This window comes from Ambystoma mexicanum, chromosome 12, assembly GCF_040938575.1.
Source record: "Ambystoma mexicanum isolate Mex_15411 chromosome 12, UKY_AmexF1_1, whole genome shotgun sequence".
Lineage (NCBI taxonomy): Eukaryota > Metazoa > Chordata > Amphibia > Caudata > Ambystomatidae > Ambystoma > Ambystoma mexicanum.
Genome location: NC_090936.1, coordinates 243,353,016 through 243,376,811, shown reverse-complemented (window position 1 = coordinate 243,376,811; position 23,796 = coordinate 243,353,016). Strand labels below are relative to the sequence as shown.

General features: G+C 43.0%; 1 protein-coding gene across 1 annotated transcript in view; it reads right to left on the bottom strand.

Moving 5' to 3' along the window:
- Positions 1 to 23,796, bottom strand: part of DERA (deoxyribose-phosphate aldolase) — a 646,316-nt gene that overhangs the window by 461,539 nt on the left and 160,981 nt on the right. Inside the window, exon 2 of the mRNA XM_069628380.1 lies at positions 8,162 to 8,259. Within this exon, the coding sequence (XP_069484481.1) occupies positions 8,162 to 8,259 (98 nt within the window). The remainder of the gene's footprint in view (positions 1 to 8,161; positions 8,260 to 23,796) is intronic.

Here is a 23,796-nt window from a genome sequence, read left to right as displayed (position 1 = left end):
AAACTGAATGCTTTTGGAGGACAAAGGCATCGAGGATTTGGACTTTTTTGGTGACTTAACAGGGTAGCCGGGACATGTTTTTTAATTAATTCTTGCATTTTTGGCATATGTTTAGGGAACGCTGATCCGCCTTTTGCTGCCTGTTTTTCGGCTTGCGAAAAGAGGGCCTTTTTGTGCGCGATGTCCGAACCAACTTTGGCAGCCGGTTTCTGCAGTCCGTCATGAGGACAAAGCGTAAGCGATGGCCCAGAGGACAGGGAAGATCTAGAGGCTTTTTGCACAGACACCTCGTGGGCTTCAAAGCTCGACAGTTTCATCGAAAGTCGGCCGTGGGTTATATGCTTAATGTTCTTGGACATGTGTGTGCTATGGCCGCCGGGTGTCCTCTCCGTCACAGAGCCGCCGGCCTGCTTATTGGAGTCGGGTGCCCGAACATGGGGTGCCGACGAACATTGGTCGCCTTCGGCATCCCTCAGGACACCGATACTGGCCTTGCTGGAGTCCTCCGTCCCGTCGATGGAGGCTGCGGCCTGCATTGTGTGGACGGCCCAGCGCTTGGTGCGACGATCTTGTTGAGAGTTTTCGGGCGACAAATTTTGTAGGACTTGCAAAGCTTTTTGGGTTGATCCCTAGGGAGACAGTAATTGCACACTCAGTGCGTGCCTTTGCACAGGAATTTTCTATGGCAGTTTGGGCAAAATTTAAAAGGTGTTTTGTCCATTATAAATGGATTGGACAGTTAAGTGAGGAAAAGGGAAAAGGGGTGGCAGAATATGCATTATCTAAAATAGTCAGTATGAAAGACCTCCCCCCCCTTTCTCCCAACTGTAAGGGCCGAAGCCCGAAGAGGCCCGTGAAGGCCACGTCTGGTCGTCGAATCAGTCAAGTCGGCAACAAAGTAGTTGTCTGTCAAAGTCCATCGAGCAGTTGGATGACGCTGCGGCAAAGCGGACAATAAAGAAAGAAAGAGAAGTCTACAAATAAACCTTTAACTAGTCTAAGGTATCAGCCTGGAACGAACCCTGCAACTTGCGACCAACCACAATGACAGAAAGAAACAATCTGAGGGACCTCGATGCATGAAGGACCATGGGTACAATACAAGTCACACTAGAGATAGTATAACTAAGACGCCATGTCGATGTTCGTTTTTGACTTTCAAAAACAAATCTTGTAATGCTCTGCAACTAACACTAGATGTCAGACTATGCAGAGCATGTGATCTAAGCAGATCAACAAGCCTCAGAAATATATATACAAGATTTTTAATTCAGAATGTGAGCTTTATCAGTGTGAGCGTCTGTTGGGATTGCAATCTTGTATTCATATTAAAATTATTAAATACTGCGTGTTTGGGATGCATTGCATTAAAAATTAAGGAGCTGATTCATGGAATTATTTGCGCCGCAAAACAGGGATTTGTGCGCCATTCTACCTGCAAATCCCTGTTTAACAAATGGGGATTTGCAGGCAGAATGGCGCACAAATCCCTGTTTTTCGGCGCAAATAATTCCATGAATCATCTCTAAAATGTCTTTGCTAGTCTTTGTTTCGTGGAAACTTATTTTTGAAGAAACACTGAATAGATAAGACATATTGGATATCACAATACCCTGAAGGTCATGATAATGATGTGGATGAATACAATGAACCTCAAAGATTAAGTTCAAGCCCATGAACACGACACATTTGAAGTGTTTATCTATTTGTTAAGGAAAGTCAAACTTTTAGATTAAGATATAGATGAGATTCACTGAGCTGATTAAGCCAATTTTGGCTTGTATGTTTTCTAAAGTCCAATTATGGTTGGACTCTACAAGACTTATCACTTGGTTTTAGGGCACCAACTTCTAATATAGGCCTATACTACCCAAGCTTGGTAGAATGGCAGAGCAGTCAGTCTTATTTTAGGAGGAGGAATGCGAGCTGTAAATCAGTACAAAGAAATCATAACATACATAGATCCAAACAAACACTTGCACACTTTAAGTTACATCAAAAATATGTATTTCATATATACACAAGGCAATAGGTATTAAGGGAATGCGCTAACAGCCAATAACATCAAACATACATCAGGATAATATGAAGGAATAAAGTAAGCAAGTAAATCACAATATACTCTTGCAACCAATCATGAATGACTTCACATTGGTAGGTAAAAGCACTTCGAGTAGTAATTCACCAATACTTTTGTTGTAGGTTAATCAAGAATGAAAAGTTCCCACATTAGCAGGTAAGCAACACTGTACCAAATCTTAGTAAGGGGATAGGCAGTCTTTTCCAAACTAGAAAAGAGCTCTTGAGTTCAGGTTTGAAAGGAAAACCAGCAATGTCAAAGTCAAGAGGAATAGAAGATTTACTTTCTGATGCAGCAGTTCTGATGACAATCTTCTCTGTACAGGTCACTACCAAGTTAGTAAGATTCAAAAAGAGCACAGGGACTTCGGAGAAGCCTCCCTGTATGTGCACAAGCTATTAGGTCTGGGCAACTGAATTTGGGTGAACAACCAAACAGCAGAAACAGCACTCCAAGAACAAATGAGCGACACAAATTGCTCTTGGTAAGGTTACCAAGAATTCGACAGTACCTGCAGAGTGATGTGGATGATGCAGAGGGATGCCTTCACAATGCATGGATGCAGACCCGATCTCCTGTTTCTTGGTTGTGTTGATGAGAGGAGGGACCCTGGATGGGCTGCTGCAGTAATAACCAGGTGAAGGGCATACCAGCAAGAAATTATTTTTACTCCTGCATCGGTTTGTGGTTTTGGCGCAATTTTATCAGCACCAGGAGTGAGTGATATTCCCCGGTTGGAATCTTCCAGTTTACTCGGTACTGCATTCCGGTGAAGGAACTCTCAGGGGTGGATTCTTGCTTCTGGAGGTCCAGACGGATGCCACCAAAGTTCCAGCAAGATTCGATTGTGGCAAGACGATCCACTTCAAATTGGTCAAGGTACCCAGGGTATTGGGGTTCTGCAGCCCAGGAAGGTCAAAGGACGTCGAAGGACAGTTCAAATTCAAGGTGGTCTTGAGGCTGGTGATGCCTACCAGCCCAAAGGAGGAAGTCGTCCTTGGCAGAGCTTCCCAGTCGCTTCAAGGACAGCAGTGGTACTTCAGTGGTGCTTCTGCTGGTGCTGCAGGCGTCTGTTGTCAGCTTCTTCGGATCTTCAGTTCCAGTAGCTGACTTAGCCTTCTGTCCCAAAAGCCTCACCTTTTATTCAAGAACCTATTCATTTAGTCCTATGGATCTGTCAATCACCTGGACAACTAGTCTCCCAGTTCAAACTAGTTCCAGACAGGCATATTCTCAAGCAAAGGCAGGCAATGTTTCGAGCTTCTCCCTCTCTTCCTGCACGAGCAGACACACTGAAGCCTTACAAACGAATCCCGCCAAAGGCAAATCTCAAAGATGACCCCACCCCCACCTGGAATGGTAGATGAAGGGCCAGGAAGGAACATATGAACGAGAAATGGTGCTAAAGGAAGACTGGGGCCATTTTGGGAAAATGGTGACTCAAGGGTGCTGTACTGCAGCTGTGAAAACAAGCTGCGAGTAACCTACACACAAATGGTAGAAGCATGTATCCACTGCCACCAGCCATTTAAATTTGTCTGTTACTGTAACAGAAAGGTTACAGTAGCAGTGGGAAAGGTGTTACTTTGTAACCCCTCAGGACCCACATAAGGTGGTGTGTGCTGATCCCACAAAAGAAAATGTAAGTAAGATTTAAAAAGTATCCTACTACCCTTGAGAACAGTAGTTCGCATTGGGGAAATAATATAAAATAAAAAGGGAAGCCCCAGGGACTCCCCAGCAACACTGCACAAATGGTGCTGTGTGCTGCAACAATCACTTAGTAAAATACATGGAGGAAAGCATGACTGCATTAAAGTAAAAATGAATAACATTAACAGTAAAACAGGGTTGCCAAGTCAGAGCAAAATCAATGAGGAAAAGTCCCACTCACTTAGCAGAACAGATCAGAAAATCCCAGAAGTCCATCAAAAGCGCTGCGGGTCTCTCAGGTTGAGGGTAATTGGCACAGAAATTGAAAATTCTCCCGAACAATGGCCATTCGCGTCAATGCAAAAAAAAAACAAAAAAAAAAAGAGATAACCGTTGCTTTTTATGGGGGTGTCACAGCCGTCAGATTATTTCCATTCAATGTATTTGATCCACGGGTGACTAATTGGGGTACTCCTCTCAGGACTCAGGATTATTTGACTATATCCTTTTCTTGCAGATATATTGCTACTCTCAAATAACTGTCTACGCAGAATGCAATGTTAAAGCGTTGGTCAATTAGCAAGTAGCAGATCATGTCCTCCCTGTTTAGGATTCCTAAAACGTTCATGATGTTGGTATCTTATGCAGTTTTATTTTGTATCAATAGGATCTGGTGTTTCGGCGATTCACTCATCGTTAGGTCACATGAATAAACATGATTTGCAGTTTGGTTCAATCTTTTGATCTCCGCTTCTTGCAACAGGTTAAAGATAGTGCAAAGGAACATTTTTAAAATAATGTAGTCAGGTGGGCCTGAAGGTTGCTATTTGGAGAGAAATGTTCTCTCTTCAGTATTAACATAAGAACTTTTAATATGCTTTCTCTAATGCTCCTTTTGATAATGTTGCTGGATTCATCTCACCAGTGCCACCTCCAAGTCTGCCAGCATTGCTTTCTGTATTAATATTACCTTTAACCTGGAGCGGTTCTCTTCTCTCAAGCTCTTTCCAACTCTGATCTACCAGGTTTGGTGCTGTATGAGAATATCTATAGTGCACCTCAGCCCATTTGAATTTGTCTGCGATGGAGGAGAATGCTACATCAACTTCCAGTGTCACAGTTGAGGCTGCCTTAGGGAAGCATGGGAGTGCCATTCATATTTTCCTCTTAAATACGAGTGCTTGTTCGTTTTATTTAGCTCTATAGCACCTTATGCCAAGGCACTTAACAATAATTAATGAAATGCTAAATAAATAGTCAAATAATTACATTAAATAGCAATAGAACAATTAGAAACAAGAAAAAAAGAATACCACGCAGAAAGAAAACAAATTAACTGATCGTTCATTAAAAGACTAAAGATGAATGTCAACGTTCATGGAATGAAACTGCTTTAGTTTCTGACTGGGATGATCTCCTTCTGCACATGGATCAAGGTCAACTATTTTTGTTAGCAATGCTGGAGCTGTCAGCCGCATTTGATATGGTGGACTGGACCACTCTATTTGAAGACTTAGTTGGAGTCACTGGCTCACCTCTGGAGTGGTTCTGGAGTTTTCTCTCTTGGGTAACTCAAATGGCGATTATTAGACAATTTACTTACTCTTCATCTCTGGATAACTGCGAGTTACACAGGGATCTTTCCGGTCACCCTTTCTTTTTAGCATTTATGTTCTGACTCTCATATCTCTTATCTGGAACTATAATATTCAGTATCACTCATACGGTGATGATACACAACCATTTCTAAAGGTATCTGGCCTTTAGGATACTTGTGAACTGCTTCAGCTCTTTTGGCTGAGATCACATTTTGGCTGAATAACAATCTTCAACTGAATCCTGCTAAAACCGAGATTATGCTTTTGTGTTCCCGACGCTTATTAAACGAGTTGTTACGCCATCCTCTGTCTCCTATGTTGTTTGACCTCCCAACCTCTTTTGCTGACAAGGTTAGAAATCTTGGAACAATTTGAGAGCCTGACATGAGACTAACTTCACACGTTAGCAAGGTGGTTAAATCTTTTTTCTTCAGTCTATGACTTTTGCGACATATCCTTCCCTATCTTCAACTGGAACATGCCAAAGTGGTTGGCGCACTGGTTAACCCTTGATTAGACTATGCAAATGCCCTATACATAGGTCTTCCCAACCATATTTTTCACTGAAGTCAACTTGCTCAATATGCGGCTTTTAGCCTTATTTTTCATCTCCCCAAATTCTCATCTGAATCTGAGCTCATGCTCTCTTTGCATTAGTTATCCGTTCATCAGCATATCATCTTTAACATATTTTGTTTGGTATTCAAACGCATTCCTGGTTTGCCACCGCAATACCTTGTGCATAGAATCCAGCCATACTAACCTTCACAGCCTCTTAGGTCTGCCGAGTCATACTTCCTAACTATTCCCACTCCTCGCTGCATCACCAGAGGAGATCAGCGATTTTTTGTGGTAGGAGCTTGCATCTGGAATATGTTCCCTATTCACATTTGCTCGCTGTCCTCATTGATGGCTTTTCGGCGAAACGTGAAAACATTTATTTTCATTTAATTTCCCTCTTGTTTCAATCTAATCCCTTGGACTTATTATTAATTCTGGTTCCTTCTGCACCCAGATACAGTGAATTCTGCCTGGTACTGTGGTGTGTTTTGGACTATACAAATTACTCAAATCAAAATCAAGCAACTTAATTAATACTACAGGACAAAAGCAAGCCCCCTTCCAAACTGAAATAACAGGTGAAGGGAAATCAGTTGTAAAAGTACAAAAATAATAGTCATGTAGCGTGAATCCCAAATTGCATCCAACACCTGGTGATAGCTCTCTGGCACAGCACTGCCTCTCTGGCATGGGTAGATGCACACCACGACCCAAAAGCCACATCAGCAGCCGTGGCAGAACCGAGCAGTGGCTGTGCACCTCCAACATGGAGAGACAGCCACTGCCTCATCCTGCTACTGCAGCAGCAGGGGGAGGGCGAGCTTCAGGAGAGAAACTATGCTGGATCAAGCGAGGCGGCTCCGTGGTAGACGCACCTCCATTCCATGACGCAGCTGAACAGCACTGCGGCTCCTCTGCTACCACAGCCTGTCTAGGTAGAAAAACAACAGCAGCCATCTGTAAGCAGTGTTGGGTATTACTTCTTACTCTGCATCAGTCCGTTGTTGAAGAGCGGGGAAAAACAGCAGAGTTCCTGCTGCTGGCCCTGGAGCTGCCATACCAGTGGGTGAAAGTGGCTAATTCCGTTCTGCTGGAAAGTTGACGGATCCCTGGTGAATTTTGCCCAATCCCCGATTTCGCCCAAAGAGCATAATTGGCAGTTTGGGTCCTTTTCCCACCTGAAATGTTTTTTTTTTAAACAAGAAAACACCAATATTGCGGTAAAAGAAGGTGGTAATTTGCTGAGCTTGAGAAATTGAATTGTTGGCAAATGTTGCCAATTCCATTTAACCAGCGGGATTTTCGCCCACCCCTAGCCGTAGACAATTCAACACCACAAGTTTGCATTCTACATGCAATGTGGATGTGGGTTCTGTTGCTGCCGCTGGAAAGGCCATGTCACTCTTTTGTCCTCAGATTTCGGCTTCTTAAGCAAGAATTCCTCCCACCTTAGCTTCAATCTCTTTTGTTCAAATGTATTGGGGCATAAAATATAAATCTTTTAGCGAAATGTTACACACTTCTGGCCGCATTTCAGCTTTGGCTAGAGGGAAGGCTCAGTGAGCCTTCAACTCGTACTTACTGGAAAGGAAATAGGGCTAGAAAGTCACTTTTTCCAGTATTTTACTATTTAGTATATTGTATGTACTTTGTGGTTTGTTGTGTGGTACTCCAACGTCCATTATTATCTTGGATTTCTTTTCATCAATCTCAAGATTATTAACCTTGCATTACTGTCCTGTCGCCCTCAAAGGGACTAGTGGGTCTTTGATGTCCTTGATATTAAAATCAGTTTATTAGCATAAAATGATATATCAGCCGTGATTCCAACCATTCGCAAAACGTCTTCCATAGCAACATAAGTATTTGCCAGATGCCATTTGTGCACAAATTAAAATCAGGTCAGCAAGCATGCTCGTTTAGCAGCCACGTTGGTTTTCAATGATGACCTTCTTTGTCCATCCAGACCAATTCTCAACTGTGCTCGACTACCTAGAGGTACATCGCAGTGGTCAGTAATATTGGATCCTTCTTTCCAAGCCGACAACTTTCTCAAGAGAAGTCTCCTGCTTCTGCTGATATACTATTCCACTTGCACTAAGGGTATTAAGATCAGGGATATGAAACAGCATCAAATTGGCAGGTTACATTGCTTTCCATTTTTGTGCCACGAGAAGTGCGCGCAGACAGAAACGATCAACAGCAGCAGTGGTCGCACCATGCAAAAAGGAAAAAAAAAACTATCATAGATTGAGTGGGAAACACTTACTTGCCAATCTTTTTTCACAGTCCTGCGTGTTTGAATTTGCTCTGCGCGGCGAAGAACTGCTGGTTGATTAACTTGTACTTTTGAGACCCAGCCAAGGTCTGCAAGGGAAATAAAAGAAAAAATATAATGAATACCAACTTAGTGAAAGGTTTCTTTATTTAGGATTTTTAATGGTGAATATGTCGCCTCATGGTGCTTCCAAGAGCTGCCAGGGAAGAGCACAAAAGAATTGACAACATATAGTCCACAATGATGTGTATGCTGCAGGCTTTCGGGCTGCATAGACACTTTCCAATGGTTGCACACAATAAAGTCAATGTATTTTTTTTTATTTGTGTTGTAGGCTATTGGTTAGTTATAGACTTTACAAAGTAAATGAGACATCTTTACATTTATTGAAATAAGGATTTAAAAACAAGTGTTTACTTTTTTTTATGGATTTGTTCTGAACTGAATTCAAAATGTGTTCAATGCTTTGTTTAAAAAAAAATCTTCACTTTTCCCATTGACATGATTTACAAAACACAGTTTGGTTCCAAGTCTACTCTTCATGTACGGCATCTTAAATGTGATGCCTTCCATGAAAGAAGGTTTATCCAGACATTTGCTGGTGTGTTTTAAATTGCTTCGTAAAAAAGCATTTAGTAAGAATAGATACTACATACATAACCATGACCATATAAAGTATACATGTGGTAAAGAGATTCTTATTTTCCCTGTAGGAACCATCGATATAGATGCTACGAGGCTGATTCCAAAAAGAATTTAGTCCGAGAAGCTCTGAATTATTATTAGACGTGTGTGATAAATCCTGCAGAGTCATCACTGAACCCCAGCCTATAGTCGCCTTACATGTGGCATGGGGAAGTCAGCCACTACCTGATCCTAACCCTGTGGGTGGTATCAGGAGGGACTATCACATGGGAGGAGACGGCTGTCAGTAGGAAGTGGTGACTCCTTTGGGAGAGATGCAGTATTTCTCTACTTCTGAGGGTGAGAGTCCTATGGTTCCCAAATACCTAATGGCATGCTCTCAGTATACAAGTCCCATACAACTACCCTTAATAAATAAAAAGAGGCAACCTGTGTTCAGCCCTCCTCACAAGGGATACTGGTGGGGCGAACTCTAGAACGAATATTGCCACTGAAATTACTTGTAGTTGTAGGAATTCATCTTCCTTACAGGAGAGTACAAACGGAAGGGGATCAGTGGTAGTTAGTCCTGGCAGGCAAGTATACCAGGAGAGAAGATGATGTTTTGAAGCAACATGGTAGTGGCAAAGAAGTGTGGTGTAAAAAAGTTATTAACTCTGTTACCATTTTGACAAACTGTGGCATCATCAAAGGTAGTTGTGCTATCCTGACAAAAGTATTCCAACTGAAGAATAACTGATGTGCTAATAATTGTTTTGCACCCTGAGGTAAACAATTGCTTTGGTTTATGAAATTGTGTTTTGAAAGAGAGACTTTTTGCCTACCAAAAATGATTTTGTGGTGGATAACAACTTTTGATTTTTGAAAAAAGTGTTTGTGAGAGAGGCATTTACTTTGCCAAGTGGAAGGATGCAGTGGAAGGAACATACATTTTTTGTTAAAATGAACAGAACTTTGCTAAAACAAAACTGTATCAAGAATACTGCTGAATTGATCCAGGGGAAGGAAGTCAACCCTGGACACAAGGAGTACTTGCTAATTCTATACACTTCAACTTTCATCTTGTTTGTGAAACTGAAGTCAGCCAAATATTCCTTGTATAATTTTGTTTTATTTATTAGTGTGAGGGGCAGAGACATTTTGGACACGAGGTCTTCTTTCATTAGTTTTAGTTTGTTAGGTAGGGAACTCCTCTTTAGTATAGGGCAAGATAGGTGTTTATCTCACCCCTTTTACTTTAATAAATGGCAAACCCTGAGAAAGCTATACCTGTGTGTCCGTCTCACACTTACTAGTGGAGCAGTCGATTTGATTCACAAAGGTACTAGAAGTAACTCTGACTTAAGTCTGGAGTAAATCAGAGTTACTCACAGTAGCTTCTTTTGTGTATCAAATAGCTCCCTGCAGGATTAAGTCAAAGGCAAGTTAGAGATACTCATAGTCAAAGTTTTTGTGAATTGGCCTCGAAGTGCATAATACTGGGTATAGAAGAAGCATAAACTGCCCAAAATTGCAAAGAGATTATTGTTATCTTCGTTTTACTTTATATTACTACTATAAAACTGATGTGATGTACAAAACAACCTGACAATTCATTGTTTTTTCCCGTCATCATTGCAAAACCTGGCAATGGACCCATAGTCTTTTGGAGGAGTTAAGTGTTACAGCAGAATGTATCACTTACGGTAATTTTTCTTTAAAATATTTATTTTATTGGTTAAGGCAATACATAATGTGCCAACCAATGAAGCAAATGTACATGGAAGGTCCAAAAAAACATGTTGCAAATGTTCTTAGTGCATAGACAGAATGGGCAAGATGAAACTCCTAAATGCTTAAAAGAGTTCACAATTTCGCTAATTAGGCAGTGACTGCAGGCTTCGGCCTTGGAGCTTCCTGATGCTACGGGATTATTTCAGCGTTTTCAGTTCACTGGATACAATAGATTTCAATAGTCACTTTTAACATTCTTGCACACTTGAATATTGCGCACGTGTATTTTTTTTTCTTCTCTTTTTCATCTTTCTTTTTTCCTTCCGTTTTAAACTGATTTATGACCGCACTAGCCTTTTATTAAGTTGAATGAAATTGCAGAAGAATTGCGTTTTATTGTCTTCTCAACGTGGGTACTTTGGAAAGTGATCATTAAAGCCATTCTAGGAGGAACAGTGGACGATTCTAAAAAGGGGCTACTCTTGCCTATAACACTATTTAAGTGCTGTGGGCTAGCCGCATTTTAGGGCAGAGGCGTTTTTGTACCTGGTGCAATGGGCGTTACACTGAGAAGTAGGGGTTGCTTTCCTGAAGTGGTGCCATATGGGTGTTCTAAATCCCCGGTATCAGCGTGAGAGTGGGGATATACTGCAAATAAAAAGTTCTTTACCCACCCCAGACCTGTCGCTGCAAATGGCAGAAGAGAGAAGGTCATTGGATGATCTTAAGGCTAGTGGGCGTGTCTCCCTGTTTGACAGGGAGCTACTGGACCAAGTAGCTTCTGGGGCAGTTAAACAAGAATAAACAATGGCTGGGGTTTTGGGTGATATAAATCAGGCATTATCTAATATTGAGGAAAATATTAACTCTATGGTAATAGAAGCCGTGAATCAGGAGGGGGACCTGGCTTAACGCGATTTATTATTGGCCCCGACATTGTCGCATGAACTAGCAGAGCATACACGGCTAATGGGGAAGGGCCTACTGCATACACAGGTTCCTTTAACACAATTGCCTACTGGATCAGATCTACAGGGCTATGATTGGCTGGGAGAGAATGCTAAGGAGATTTTGGGTAGGGAAGTAGACCACCTTGAGCCCAGGTCGGCCAAAGGTAGTAAAGTAGGAGGAGAGGAGGAGCAACTTCCTACGGTGGATGAACTGTCCTTTCCTATCTTGTCTCGAATCCTGGACTCAATGGACAGAGGGTATGAAACGCTCAACTTTGAAATTAGAGACTTAAGTAAATCAGTTAAGGAATTACTGATGAAGGTTAATTTACTGGAGGGATATATATTTCAGTGTCCATTTATAACACTCTGCCCACGAAAAGGGACACAATTCCGGCTGATGTCACTCCTGGTGCAGAGTTGGTGTGCGAAAAGCGGAAGTTTCTTCCGCAGACCCTGCGAAACCGGGGGAAGCGGTTAATGTTAATCAAAATATAGATCTGTCTGCGGTATCCTCACCGTCAGTGTTGAGTTCGGGTACTCCACGGGAACAGGGGTATAAGGTGGCAAGTAGTAGTCCGAAGCACAATCATCAGGATACTAGTGCTCATTCTGACCAATGTAGTGCTAAAGCCACTTTTGTAGGGAAAAAAACCTATGAATTGTAAATTACCTCCCAAACCAAATAACAAGGGCTCAAGGATAGGAGCAATTTAGACCAAAAAAAAAAGAGACTTCTTTAAATCTAATAAAAGCAAGACAATTGAAAGAGTACTTGAGGGCAAAGCTCTGACTGAGGAAACGATAATGATACAAAAGGCTCAAGAGAGAGCTAGCCCTTTCTTTGATTTAAGCAACATATCGGTTTACTCTGTTGATGATTTGGAATATAATCCTGGCAGAATGGAACACCCAGCAGATCACTCAAACATAGAAAATTGTGAAGGTAGAGGACTGGGTAAATGTTGTTTATTGAGGGATGGTGGACAAGTCCCATTGCGTGGTCCCACAAAATTAAACACATTGGGTATAACAAATCCCTCAGCTGTACCAATCGGGCAACCCCCTAAGGAAAAGCTTTATGCCATATGTTCAAAACCGGCTATAATGAAGGAGCCAGCTGGTGGGCAGCCCCCTGGAACACTCCATATGGTTATGCCGGTACCACTCGCAAAAACGGTAGAAGAAATTATTCTGGGGGAACCAAATAGCCAGTATCTGATTGGTGAGAAAGTCCCCAACATCAGACAGGGCTCGCTTGGAGTTAGATCTAAAGCGTGGGACCTACAAAATCAGAAACACTCACTAAACAAAGACATGCCTGTAAATGACCACTTGCGTATTTATTTGAATCGCCTCTTTGAGAGTTCGAACAGATACCCTTGAATAGACATTATACACTTCCTCTAATGCATGAAATTCCGAATTTAAAACTTATGACCTCAGGAGACATTACAACTGTGGAATGTGTGTATGAGGATAATTTAGACACAGTGAAATTGCACCTGAGGTCATTAATCTCTAAAGAGATTATTTTGGCAGAAAAAGAACGCTTCTTAGCCATGTGGTTTGAAGTCACAGACACAAGCCCTTCAATAATCTCAAGTGTTACACCAATTTATCCAGATAAGAACTGGATTGTGCGTGGTTTGGCTGGAACGCGTCATATGGACATATATAGCTCAAGATGGTATACACAGGATCCGACGTATAGGAGGATGTAGGGCTCCTGGATGAAAGGTGACAATAATAAATGGGAACAAGATTGTAAGGTAACACACCATACATGATGTTCTAACTGGTCATTGGCTTCCTGGAACTCTAGGGGCTTCAGGAACATTGTAAGTAATCAAGATCTGTTTGTGTCATTTGATATAGCGTGTTTGCAAGAAACACTTCTCCAGGATCCTCCTCTCATAGAGGGTTTTGAAGTTGTATATAGCAAGTCCCTACGGTGAGAAAAGGGGAGAACTTATGGTGGCCTGCTGACAGCTAATCTCGGATCGCAAGGGGTTTCTATTAAAAAAAAATTAAATTGATAGGGCTGATATGTTGGTGGCACTTTTGGTCTGGCGGGAAGAGGAGTTTGACACACCCAGCAAATGCTTATTGGTAAATGTGTATTTTAACGCACAGAAAGAACAATTGGAGGAGGCTCTTTCGACTCTCACCTTCACATTATTGGGAGAGTTTCCGGAAGAAGGGGCTTCACTTATAGTGGTGGGTGACTTTAATGCGGAATGCCTAGAGGATAAATGGTATATGGCACTGAATAGAAAGTCTGTGGCAAAGGACTGTCGTGCTAGGGGCACAAGAATTAGTCAAGAATTTGAAGTCTGGGACCTGGTAATAGTGAATGGGAATGCCCAAGGGGATATTCCACCAAATTTTTCATGGCACAACGGGCCCTGGAAAACAACATTAGATTATGTATTTGTTTCACAGGACTTAGCAGTGAGGGGGGGTGCTCCCTGGTAATAAATAGTTTGAATTTGAGCGATCATTCCTTGCTGGTGTACAGCATTGCTTTGCCTATTAAAAAGGACAATGCTGTGCAATTAACAGTGGAAATAAACCCCAGAAACTGAGAGGTCAGATGGGCACCAAAAATGGCTAAGACCTTTCTTGGGAGGATATCTAGCCTCTCTAAAGATAGGAGGACCTTATTGGGTTCTGCGGTAGGCTTCACTGTTATAATATGGGAGGTTCTAGGCAGTTTAACTACGGACAGAAATCTAAAGAAAGGGGTGGACAAATGGGGTCACTCACATACCTTTGACTTGGAGTTACAGACTCGCAAGAAACAGCTGCATAGAGATGTTAGGAGGCTAAAAAAGGCCTCACTAGTTGGTTACAACGAGAAGGTACGCAGGCTAAGGCAGGAGTACAGAAATTGGGTGAAGGGGAGGCAATTTGCACTATACATCAATGATGCAGAAATGATGTTGGCCTGTATGGCAGGGAACACAGGCATATTTTGGCATCTAATAAAGCATCAAGGGAGAGAATGCTTTGTACAGTCTCACTCCATTTCAGAAGAAACTTAGGTGAAGCATTTCTCCGAATTGTATTTGAAACCAGGGGCCAACAGTCAATTAGTGTGGTTTCAGGCCAGGTGGACGGGGGCACTCAAATGGGATCTGGAGGACATTATTTATCTGATAAAAAGGAGCAAGCATTCTAACGCCCTGGGGCCTGATGGCCTTTCTTTTTTTTTTTTAAAACCTCTCTTTATTGTTTTTAATAATACAGAAAAAGAACCAACAGAATACCCCCTCCCCCCCTCCACCCCCCCAGGGAGCCCATAACTCTTCAACCCCCCCCTCCCCTTTCCTTCCCTTCCCTTCCAACGATTAAACAGACAGGTCCAGGAGTCTCAGTCTGTGAGGGTGCCATTGCTCCCGGAACTCGCCCTTCAAGAAGTCCAAAGTTTCTCCCCATTCCGTGGCAAAATGGCTCAAATTGTCAGCGGCTGCGAACGAAGCCCATTCCAATGATACAACCTCCCACAGTTTCCTCAACCAGTCCTGCTCTGTTGGGATCAATGAACTTTTCCACCTTTGTGCAAGGTGAGACATAGCCGTCAGGGTGAAAACTACCTTTGCCTTACGCTGTCCTCCCCCTTTCCCCCTTTCCCCCCTCCACGACTCCCTCCACCTCCCCGCCAGAATTTCGCGGGGGTCTTGACCCACGCCTATTCCGAATGCCTGGTCCAGCGCGCAAGAGATACTCTTCCAAAAGGGGCTAATGCTGGGACAATCCCACCAAATATGGGCTTCCGTACCCGCTTCCCCGCAGCCCCTCCAACATGCCCCAGAAACTGTTGTGAAAATTGCCCGGAGGCGCGCTGGGGTATAGTGCCGACCCAATAGATATTTATACCAGGCCTCCTGTAGCTGGGTCGCCTTAGCCAACTTCGGGATCAGATTCCAGAGCCTCTCCCATTCCTCCCGTTCCATCTCCCTCCCCAGTATCCCCTCCCATCTAGACATGTACGGCCACTTTATAGTGGGGCCAGCGCTTCCCAGAAGCTTATATATATTTGATATCAGCCCCCTAGATCCCTCGTTTGTCAACAGGAACCGTTCAAACTGAGTCAAACCCTGCATTGCCGCACTTCTGATCTCCCACCCAATGCCTGATCTGGTAATATCGAAGCCGCTCTCCTTCGCCCACCCCGAACTCCCGCTTGCAGTCCTCAAACAATTTCACTTCCTGCCCCCGAAATAGGTCTCTGATGACCCTACACCCTCCACTTTCCCATTTCCGAAAGGCCCCCTTTTCCAGCCCCGGGGCAAAGTCACCATTATTAAAAATGGGGGTGAAAGGCGACGGGAAAGTACTGATCCCCAACTTCTCCACCGCCCAGTCCCAGATATCAACCAGTCCCTTGGTTATGACACTTAAGTACAAGTGAGCCGGCCTCAACCTGCGGGGGAGCCAAAGTGCCTCACCCAAGTTGTGATGCGCCACAGCTCTATCCATCCTGACCCAATGTTTGTTGTATTCCTCAGAGAACTACTCACGGATCACCCTGAGCTGTGCCGCTCTGTACTAGCACCTAAAGTCCAGTAATGCTAAGCCCCGTGCTCCCTTGGAGGCGGTCATGAGTTCTTTCGCCAAGCGCGGCGTCCTGCCCTCCCAGATTAATTCCTTCGCCGCCTTGTCTAGCTCCTTGTAAAAGGATGCGGGAACGGGCAACGGGACCGCCTGAAAGAGGTAGAGTAAGCGCGGGAGAGTCACCATCTTTAGAGCTGCCCCCCTTCCCAACCACAATATCTTTAGAGTACCCCACTTCCTAAGGTCCCTCTTAATGGATGCGAGAGCAGGGGTATAATTCGCTCCATACCATCCCGACAACCGAGGGGTAACCCAGATCCCCAGGTAGTGAATCCCACCAGGACTCTACGTGAACTGAGAAGAGGCCCTCAGGGCCCTTAACTCGTCACCTTGCAGCGACAAGTTCATGATTTCGGACTTATGTACTTTCACCTTCAGACCAGAGACCGCCCCGAAGGTGGACAACAAAGTTGTGCATACCTCCAGCGACACTGATGGGTTTGTCAGGGTGAGGAGCATATCATCGGCAAAAGCCGCCACCTTATGCTGCGTCCCTCCAAAGGGGATTCCCTGGATATCCTTCGCCTCCCCCTTAAAAGCTGACCCAGGTAAGGGGTCCACTCCACCCCAGCACAATCCCGCTGGGCTTACACATCGGGGCCGGTCGCCTCCACTAACCTTGCATGCTGAAGCCCCAGGCGGCCCCGGCGCCCGCTGAGTCCGCTCCTGGAGAGAGGCCACCTAGCGAGTCTCAAGCCACGTCGAGGGGGGGGCATCTTCCTCCACGGCCGGCCGCCCGCCCAGACCCCCGCAGACCGCGAGGTCCCGTCCGGACCCCCGCAGGCAGTAAAGTCCAGCGCCGGGGGCGACCCGGCTCTTCCCGCGAGGCAGACAGGCTCGTCTCCGCTCACGATGGTGTGCGCCGCCTTCACAAGGGGAGGACCGCCAGGGACTCGTCGCCTCTCTCCTAGGTCTCCGCGGCAGCTCCAACTACACCGGAGCCCGTTTGCCGAGGGGGTGGTGGAACCTTCAGCAAGTCAGGGTCTCGGAGCAGCCGTCGGCACGTCAGTCGTTGCCGGCGGCCATCTTGGAATCAGCCTGATGGCCTTTCTAACCTGACATTCAAAGATAATCTGGATGTCTGGCCTAAAGTATCAGATTTATTCTCCAGTATCCTTGTTAATGAAGTGGTCCCTGATACTTGGTCTGCTGCAACCATTATTTTGATTTTCAAAGGTGGAGACCGGTCGGCCCCTTCATTTTATGGGCCCATATCCCTTTTGGATGCCTCAAACAAAATATTTGCAAAAATGCTCCTTAAAGAACTACAAAAATGGGCATGTGAATCCAACTCACTTGATATTTATCAGGTGGGTTTCGCCAGGGCATGGGCACGGCCCTAAATAGTTTTACTTTGGATTTACTTGCACACCAAGTTAAAGCCCAAGCGAGACCAGTTTTTGTAGCCTTTTTGGATATCAGCAAGGCCTTTGATCACGTAAACAGGGCCTTGCTTTGGAAAAAGTTGCATTAACGAGGCTGTCCACCTGCATTGGTGGGCATATTGGAGGCCCTGCATACAGGTACAAAAATCAGGGTTAGGTTGGATGCCTCCAGCGGATATTCGGTATGGATCCAAACTAACAGGGGCTTACGTCAGGGATGTGTGTTGGCCCCTTTTCTTTTTTGCTTTTACTTATTGGGCATAGCGGACTACTTGGAAAAAGTAAGAACAAATCCACCAAGACTGGGAGCCTTGGTGATACAATACTTATTGTACGCTGATGACATTTTATTATGCAACTTAACGGCCATAGGCCTTCAAAGAACCTTAGTGGCAGTAGAAGAGTTTATGGAAAGCTTGGACTTGGTGCTAAACACAGTAAAATCAAAAGGTACTGGTGTTAAAAGGTGGAAAGAAAAATGTAAAATGACTCCATGGTCATTAAAATCTGGTAGCCTTGAGGTGGTCTCTAAATTTGTGTATTTAGGCTCACCGATTTATGATAATTTGGATGGGCCTGAGCTTGTGGCAGATCTTAAGGCTAATTTTCTTGGTGCTCTCGTTAAACTATGTCTATTTGATGCTAAATTCGTGAGATTTTCGGTTCTCCCGGTTCTAAAATTTTATAAAAAGCAAATGATCCCGAAATTGATATATGGAGCTCAAACCAGAAGTAGACGAATGGATTGGCCTAAATTAGAGGGTTTAATCTGGCAAGAGCTCCTTCATCTACTCCAGTCAGTTCCGTTAGTGGGGATCCTTTATGAATTAGGAAAACTGCCAATTCAACCTATGATTGACTGGGGGAAGTTACAGCTGTTTTCAAGTTTGTTGTTCCCACCGGCTGCCTCAGTTTATGAGGGATTGAATCGAGTATGGAGCAAAGGCGGTTGTAAGGTATTGGAAGATTGGGCCTCTGGATGTACAAACATATTGGATGAAACTGATATATCTTTAGATGTATTGAGATCCACACCAAAATTGGCTATGACAAAATTGTTTAGACACGTGTGGTGCAAATTAAGAGAATCCCTAGTCCAGCACAAATGATTTGGGGATCATTTCGACCAGACAATAAAACATTTCAATACGCCTGCTCCATACTTGAAAAAGCACCCCTCACGGCACTTTAGGTCCCAAATGCTGAGATTTAGGCTGAATTTAGTGTTAACTCAAGAAACCCTGGGCCGGCTAAACAATATTACCCGGGACCAGAGACTGTGTCATCACTGTTACACACACATAGAGCCTCTGAAGCATTTGTGTGTCCAGTGTTTGACCTTGTGCTCTTTGCGTAATGAAATGTTATCTCTGAACTTTATGCCTACAGAAGAAGACCTTTGGAGAAGGATTTTAAATTGTAATGAGTTGAGCTTGTCCATTCATATTTTAGAGTTCTTAAAGGCTTGTGCAGTGGTTTTTAGACTGATTTTAGTATGATAGATTGAACGGTATTCTGCAATGTTCTTATTTTTTTTTCTCTTCTTAAATGATGATCTTAATGTTGATGAAATAATGTATGATGTTAATGTGTGTTAAAAGTATATTTTTTGTACTGTAAAACACAATAAATAATAATAAATAATAAAAGTTCACAATGATGCGGTCCTGAATTTATGAGGATTCCAATTTTAGGTTGTTTTTAACCTTGAGCAAGTGAAAGAGTTACTCCAAAATGTCAAAGGGATAGCATCTATTTTGGATATCACTGGGACAACTGCTTACTACGAAAATGTAAAGAGGAGTTCCTGATGGACAGTCTCTAATTAGAACAAATCATGAACAAAGACAGCAATTAAAATGAGTAGTTTAACGTCCACACATACTGTAAGAGCACTTAACAAAATATGCTGTTCGCTGGAATACATTGCAAACTGCATTTTCCAAATCATTCATTCTCTACCGTGCAAGAGATTAAAAAATAAAACATATGCATACATCGTCTTTGTAGGATTCCCACATATTCATCATTTTTACTTAGGTTGAGGTTTAGGTTTTAATCAACATTAACATCAAAACTACTGTAAGAGCTTTAACCAGCATGAACATCAAAACTACTGTAAGAATATCCAAAAGAAACCTGCAGCTGAGAGATCAATGATCACATAACGAACATTTGGGCAAATAGAGCGTGGTCCTGCATGGGTAGTCCGTGGTTCCTTGAATTGTGGTCAGTGTTGGGTCTCATTACATATCACAGCCATGATGGGATTCAAAAATAAGACCACAAACCCCACACCACTCTCTATCCCGTCTTAGGGATATTTCTTTTATTAACGGCACATACAATCCCCACCTTTCTGGCCTTAGTGATAGCGACTTGCTACAAGGTACTACACGCCCATGTCTGGTTTGAAGGTCGCTGCACAATGTATTTGGACAGAGGACCCCATATTGTACAGCAAGACCAGAAGTTTCTATTTCGCTGTCTCCATCTTTACCTTAGCTGAAAATAAAAATATTTTGCTTTCATTCGCAGTAATGCACTAATATGTTTTGAAAAAACCCTACATTGACCAGATGTCTTGGGAAGAATTTACCAATAACAATCTAGCTAAAGTGTACTTTTTTGCTGACAATAAAAGCTGGTCCTGGGCTACTGGCTCCTCTTTGCTTTTTATTCCTGGGCCTCAAAAAAATGACCATTCTTTTCGAGGCCTATGCCTGACAGTTCAAATATTATTTCTCTTTGAATACTTGGCGTTTAAGATTTTCAACCATTTCAAAGTATAGAGTTTAAGTGGCATTTTGACATAGAACATTTTTGGTTTTCTTTCCATTCATGAATTTAGTTTCATTAGTTACGTCAATTGGAATGTCTAAGGCCTAGATGTGAGACAGGTGTGGCTCTGCCACGCTGTTTGGATGCCCAGAAATTGTAGGGGAGGGTGTTCTTACCTGGTTGGCAGGTTGCATGACTGAACTGTGTCCTATGTGTATCATATTGTGTTTTGTGTGCGAGGGCAATATGTGCTCGGATTGCTGGCGCTGTGTTCTCGTCACTGCATCTACTGAATATCTGTGTAGGAGCGAAAGATGGTAGGTCCATGCTAAAGAAACACTGCGCCAGTTCCTCAGGGGAAATCCTGGAAGAAAATGCCCATGAGGTGTGAAATATGTGTACAAGGTGGTTTTAGTTAGTGCTGTGCATGAAACCCAGAGAAACGCTCAAACTATAGTGCATCAAGTGTTTTGTTGCTGCTAAACATGTTGTGGTACTGCCCATAGCTATTGGAGCAGGTGTAGGTCACTGAAGAACTACAATAAATCTATTCCCTTTTGACTCCTTAAAACCCCACTTGGAATTGCCATCATGAATTTGTACAGTTTCTGTTTGACATGGAAACCTCTCCTTAACTTGAAACTGGCTACATATCACAGCCTACTAACTAGTCAATTTTTGGTTTTGGCACACATGTTGATTCTTTAGCACAATATTGTGTCCAAAACCATGTCAGAGAGGAGAGAAAAGAGAAAGAGTTATGAAGCAGAACATTTGGTCGAGACGGAAATTGGCAATGCTATTGGCATGCATCCTTTGCAACACAAATTGCTATTTTTGCATTGTCCTTCAGCTCTCCATCCTTTCATCTAGCCCTTTTCATTCATGCTATTCGTTCTTCCTAGACTTTATCATATATCCTTGCTCACGTAGGTCCTCATTCTTTTCCTTCATCCTAGTCGTTCTCCTTCGCCCTAGTCCTTGACCATCATCCTGCATTCTAGTCCTTCTGCTTCATTATAGACTTCCGTCAGGACCCTTGTCCCAGTGTTTCCGCTTTACCCTTGTCCCCCTGTTCCCGATTTATTTTTCTTTGTCCCAGACCACATTCTAAGTTAGACTCCTTCGTTCTAGTCCTTATATTTCAAACTAGTCCTTAGTCCCATTCCTCCTTTTTCCTTGTCCTACTGTCGCTCAGGCCCAGTTCTCAGTCAGTCACTGTCCCCCTCTCTCGCATCCCCAGTATTACTGTATATGTCTTTGCTTCTTTCCCCAACATGTGTCCCTCTCTCACTCTCCCTCTTTTGCTCTCCTCCTTCCTCTCTTTTCTGTTCCCTTGCTCTTCATCTCGCGTGTGGTGCCAGTCAGGCTGGAAATGGCACGAGTAAAGGTGAAGAAAGTACTAAGGGCTGAGTGCTGAAATCATAAAATGTGATGTCAACTATGAGAATTTAGCTCGGTTACACTGAAACAACCTCTCATTACGGCTGCATATGACTCTGTGTGAGCCATTTCTATATTTCAATACTGCGCTCCTCACTTGGTTGGAGGATGAAACTTGCAGGCAAAGATCGAGTACAGCAGCTGCTTCAGTTATCAAACAGGTCAATGTTAAAGCATAAATGCTGGTAAAATGTTTCTCAGACAGAAATGGGCACCTGGCCTTCATATTATTGGAGCCTGCTTATATCAGTTAAAACTAGCATGTTTGCATTCATGTTGAGGCCTTCTTTGCATAAGCTTGGATGGTAAAGTGGCGTTTGGTCTTCGTAAAGCTCAATATTCCTATCTTCATGCAAATGATAGTTATGAAGTAGTACATGTCCTCCTACACATGACCTTATATACCATGTATTTTTGTATTCTATTCAATTTTGGCCCGCAGGAAGAAGACTGTTAAGGGCTACGCCGTTCTACTGGACATTGTTTATGGCCTGGGAAGTTTGGTCTTGAATGTGTGTGTTGGGGGAAATAGAGTAGTTTGAGGACAACAACAGTCAAGACAGGTAGAGGAATATCAAGGCACGAGGGGAAAGAGACTGAGTGGAGTAGAGTGTCTGAAATGGCATAACCCTAAAATCCTTTTAACCACTAACAACATTGCTTGTGTAGGGTCAACCTAGGAAGTCCTGGAGGGAGTTTAGATAAATAAGGCAGCCGCCTTTAGGCCATCAGTGTCAGCAAGCTAGGAGTAGAAATTGGGGAGAAACAATCATTGTATGCTAACCTAGAGAAGTAGGGATGCCTTGGTTAATGAGAGTCTGGTGCATTTTGGACAAGGGAGTGAGAGACTGCTCTAGCTCCCTGCCTAAGAAATCAATAAAATCCCTTGAACGTTTTCTGGGAGTTAGAGTGTTTTTTGAGCCGTCTGTGCCACGTCTATAACACAGTGCTCCAGATAAGATTTTGAGGTGAGAGTATTTTACTCTCTATTTTTAAACTTTGAGAGTAAAAGTGATTTTAAGTGAGTAAAAATTACTTTTCTCCTTCGCAAGAGAGTAAAATGTATGCAACATCCAGCCGACGTGTGCAAAAACTGTATAGAAATCATTACTATGCTGCAGCTTTCTGCATTGTGACAGAATACACCTTTCATTATTTCTGGCAATTTGAGCTCTCCTGTATATATTTAAATGTTGAAATCACTAAAACCTAAGCAATTATATAGTAAAGCATACATGAATTTGTATTGTGTGTTTTGAGATTCGATAGCAGAATTGTCTTTGGATGTTTAATGAAAGTCCTAATTTCCTGGAGCTATTACTACCTAATGGTATGCCAATGTTGCGATACAAGAGTGCAGAGAGCCAAGGACTCCATGCTAATTTATATATCTAATCTAGTGGTCAGATGGTTATTTATATAGCTCTTTTGGCAAAACGCTGTACATAGAACATATTTATCACAATTACTACCAAACCAAAGTCGGTACTCCTTTATCGACCATGAGAGGATGAAAGGCTGAGTTGGACTTGCCGGGATTCGAACACAGAACACACAGATCACGCAGAGATTGCAGCAACAAGTGCTCAACCGGCTGAGCTATCTTATTGGCTAACATACTTCAGAGGTTGGTTAACTGAGTATCGACTGAGGTATAATGATCACACTACCTAGATGTATGACGAACCATTTATGAAGCGCTCCATAAAGTTAAATACCTATCTGGATTATCACAGGGACAGGTTTTGCTGAGTTTCTATTTCAATTACCAATGTAACTTTCATTTGTTTGTTTTTGAACAGCGTTTGCACTTTCTTGAGAGTCAGGTTTTGGATGTTTTATTTGTAATCTTGAAGATTTGAGAGGCTAGAACACCTGTGATAAGTGTAATGACAATTACTCACCCTTGAGCAAAGACTCTGCTGCCACTGACCATTTAAAGTAATGTACCCCATTGACTGCAAGGTTGAATGGATGTAAACTAGACTGTGTACAGTCATCATTTTACACACTGTTTTTATAATTAGACTGTAAATTAAATTAGAAGTGTAAAAATGATCTGCCTCTGCATGATTATGCACACAGCACC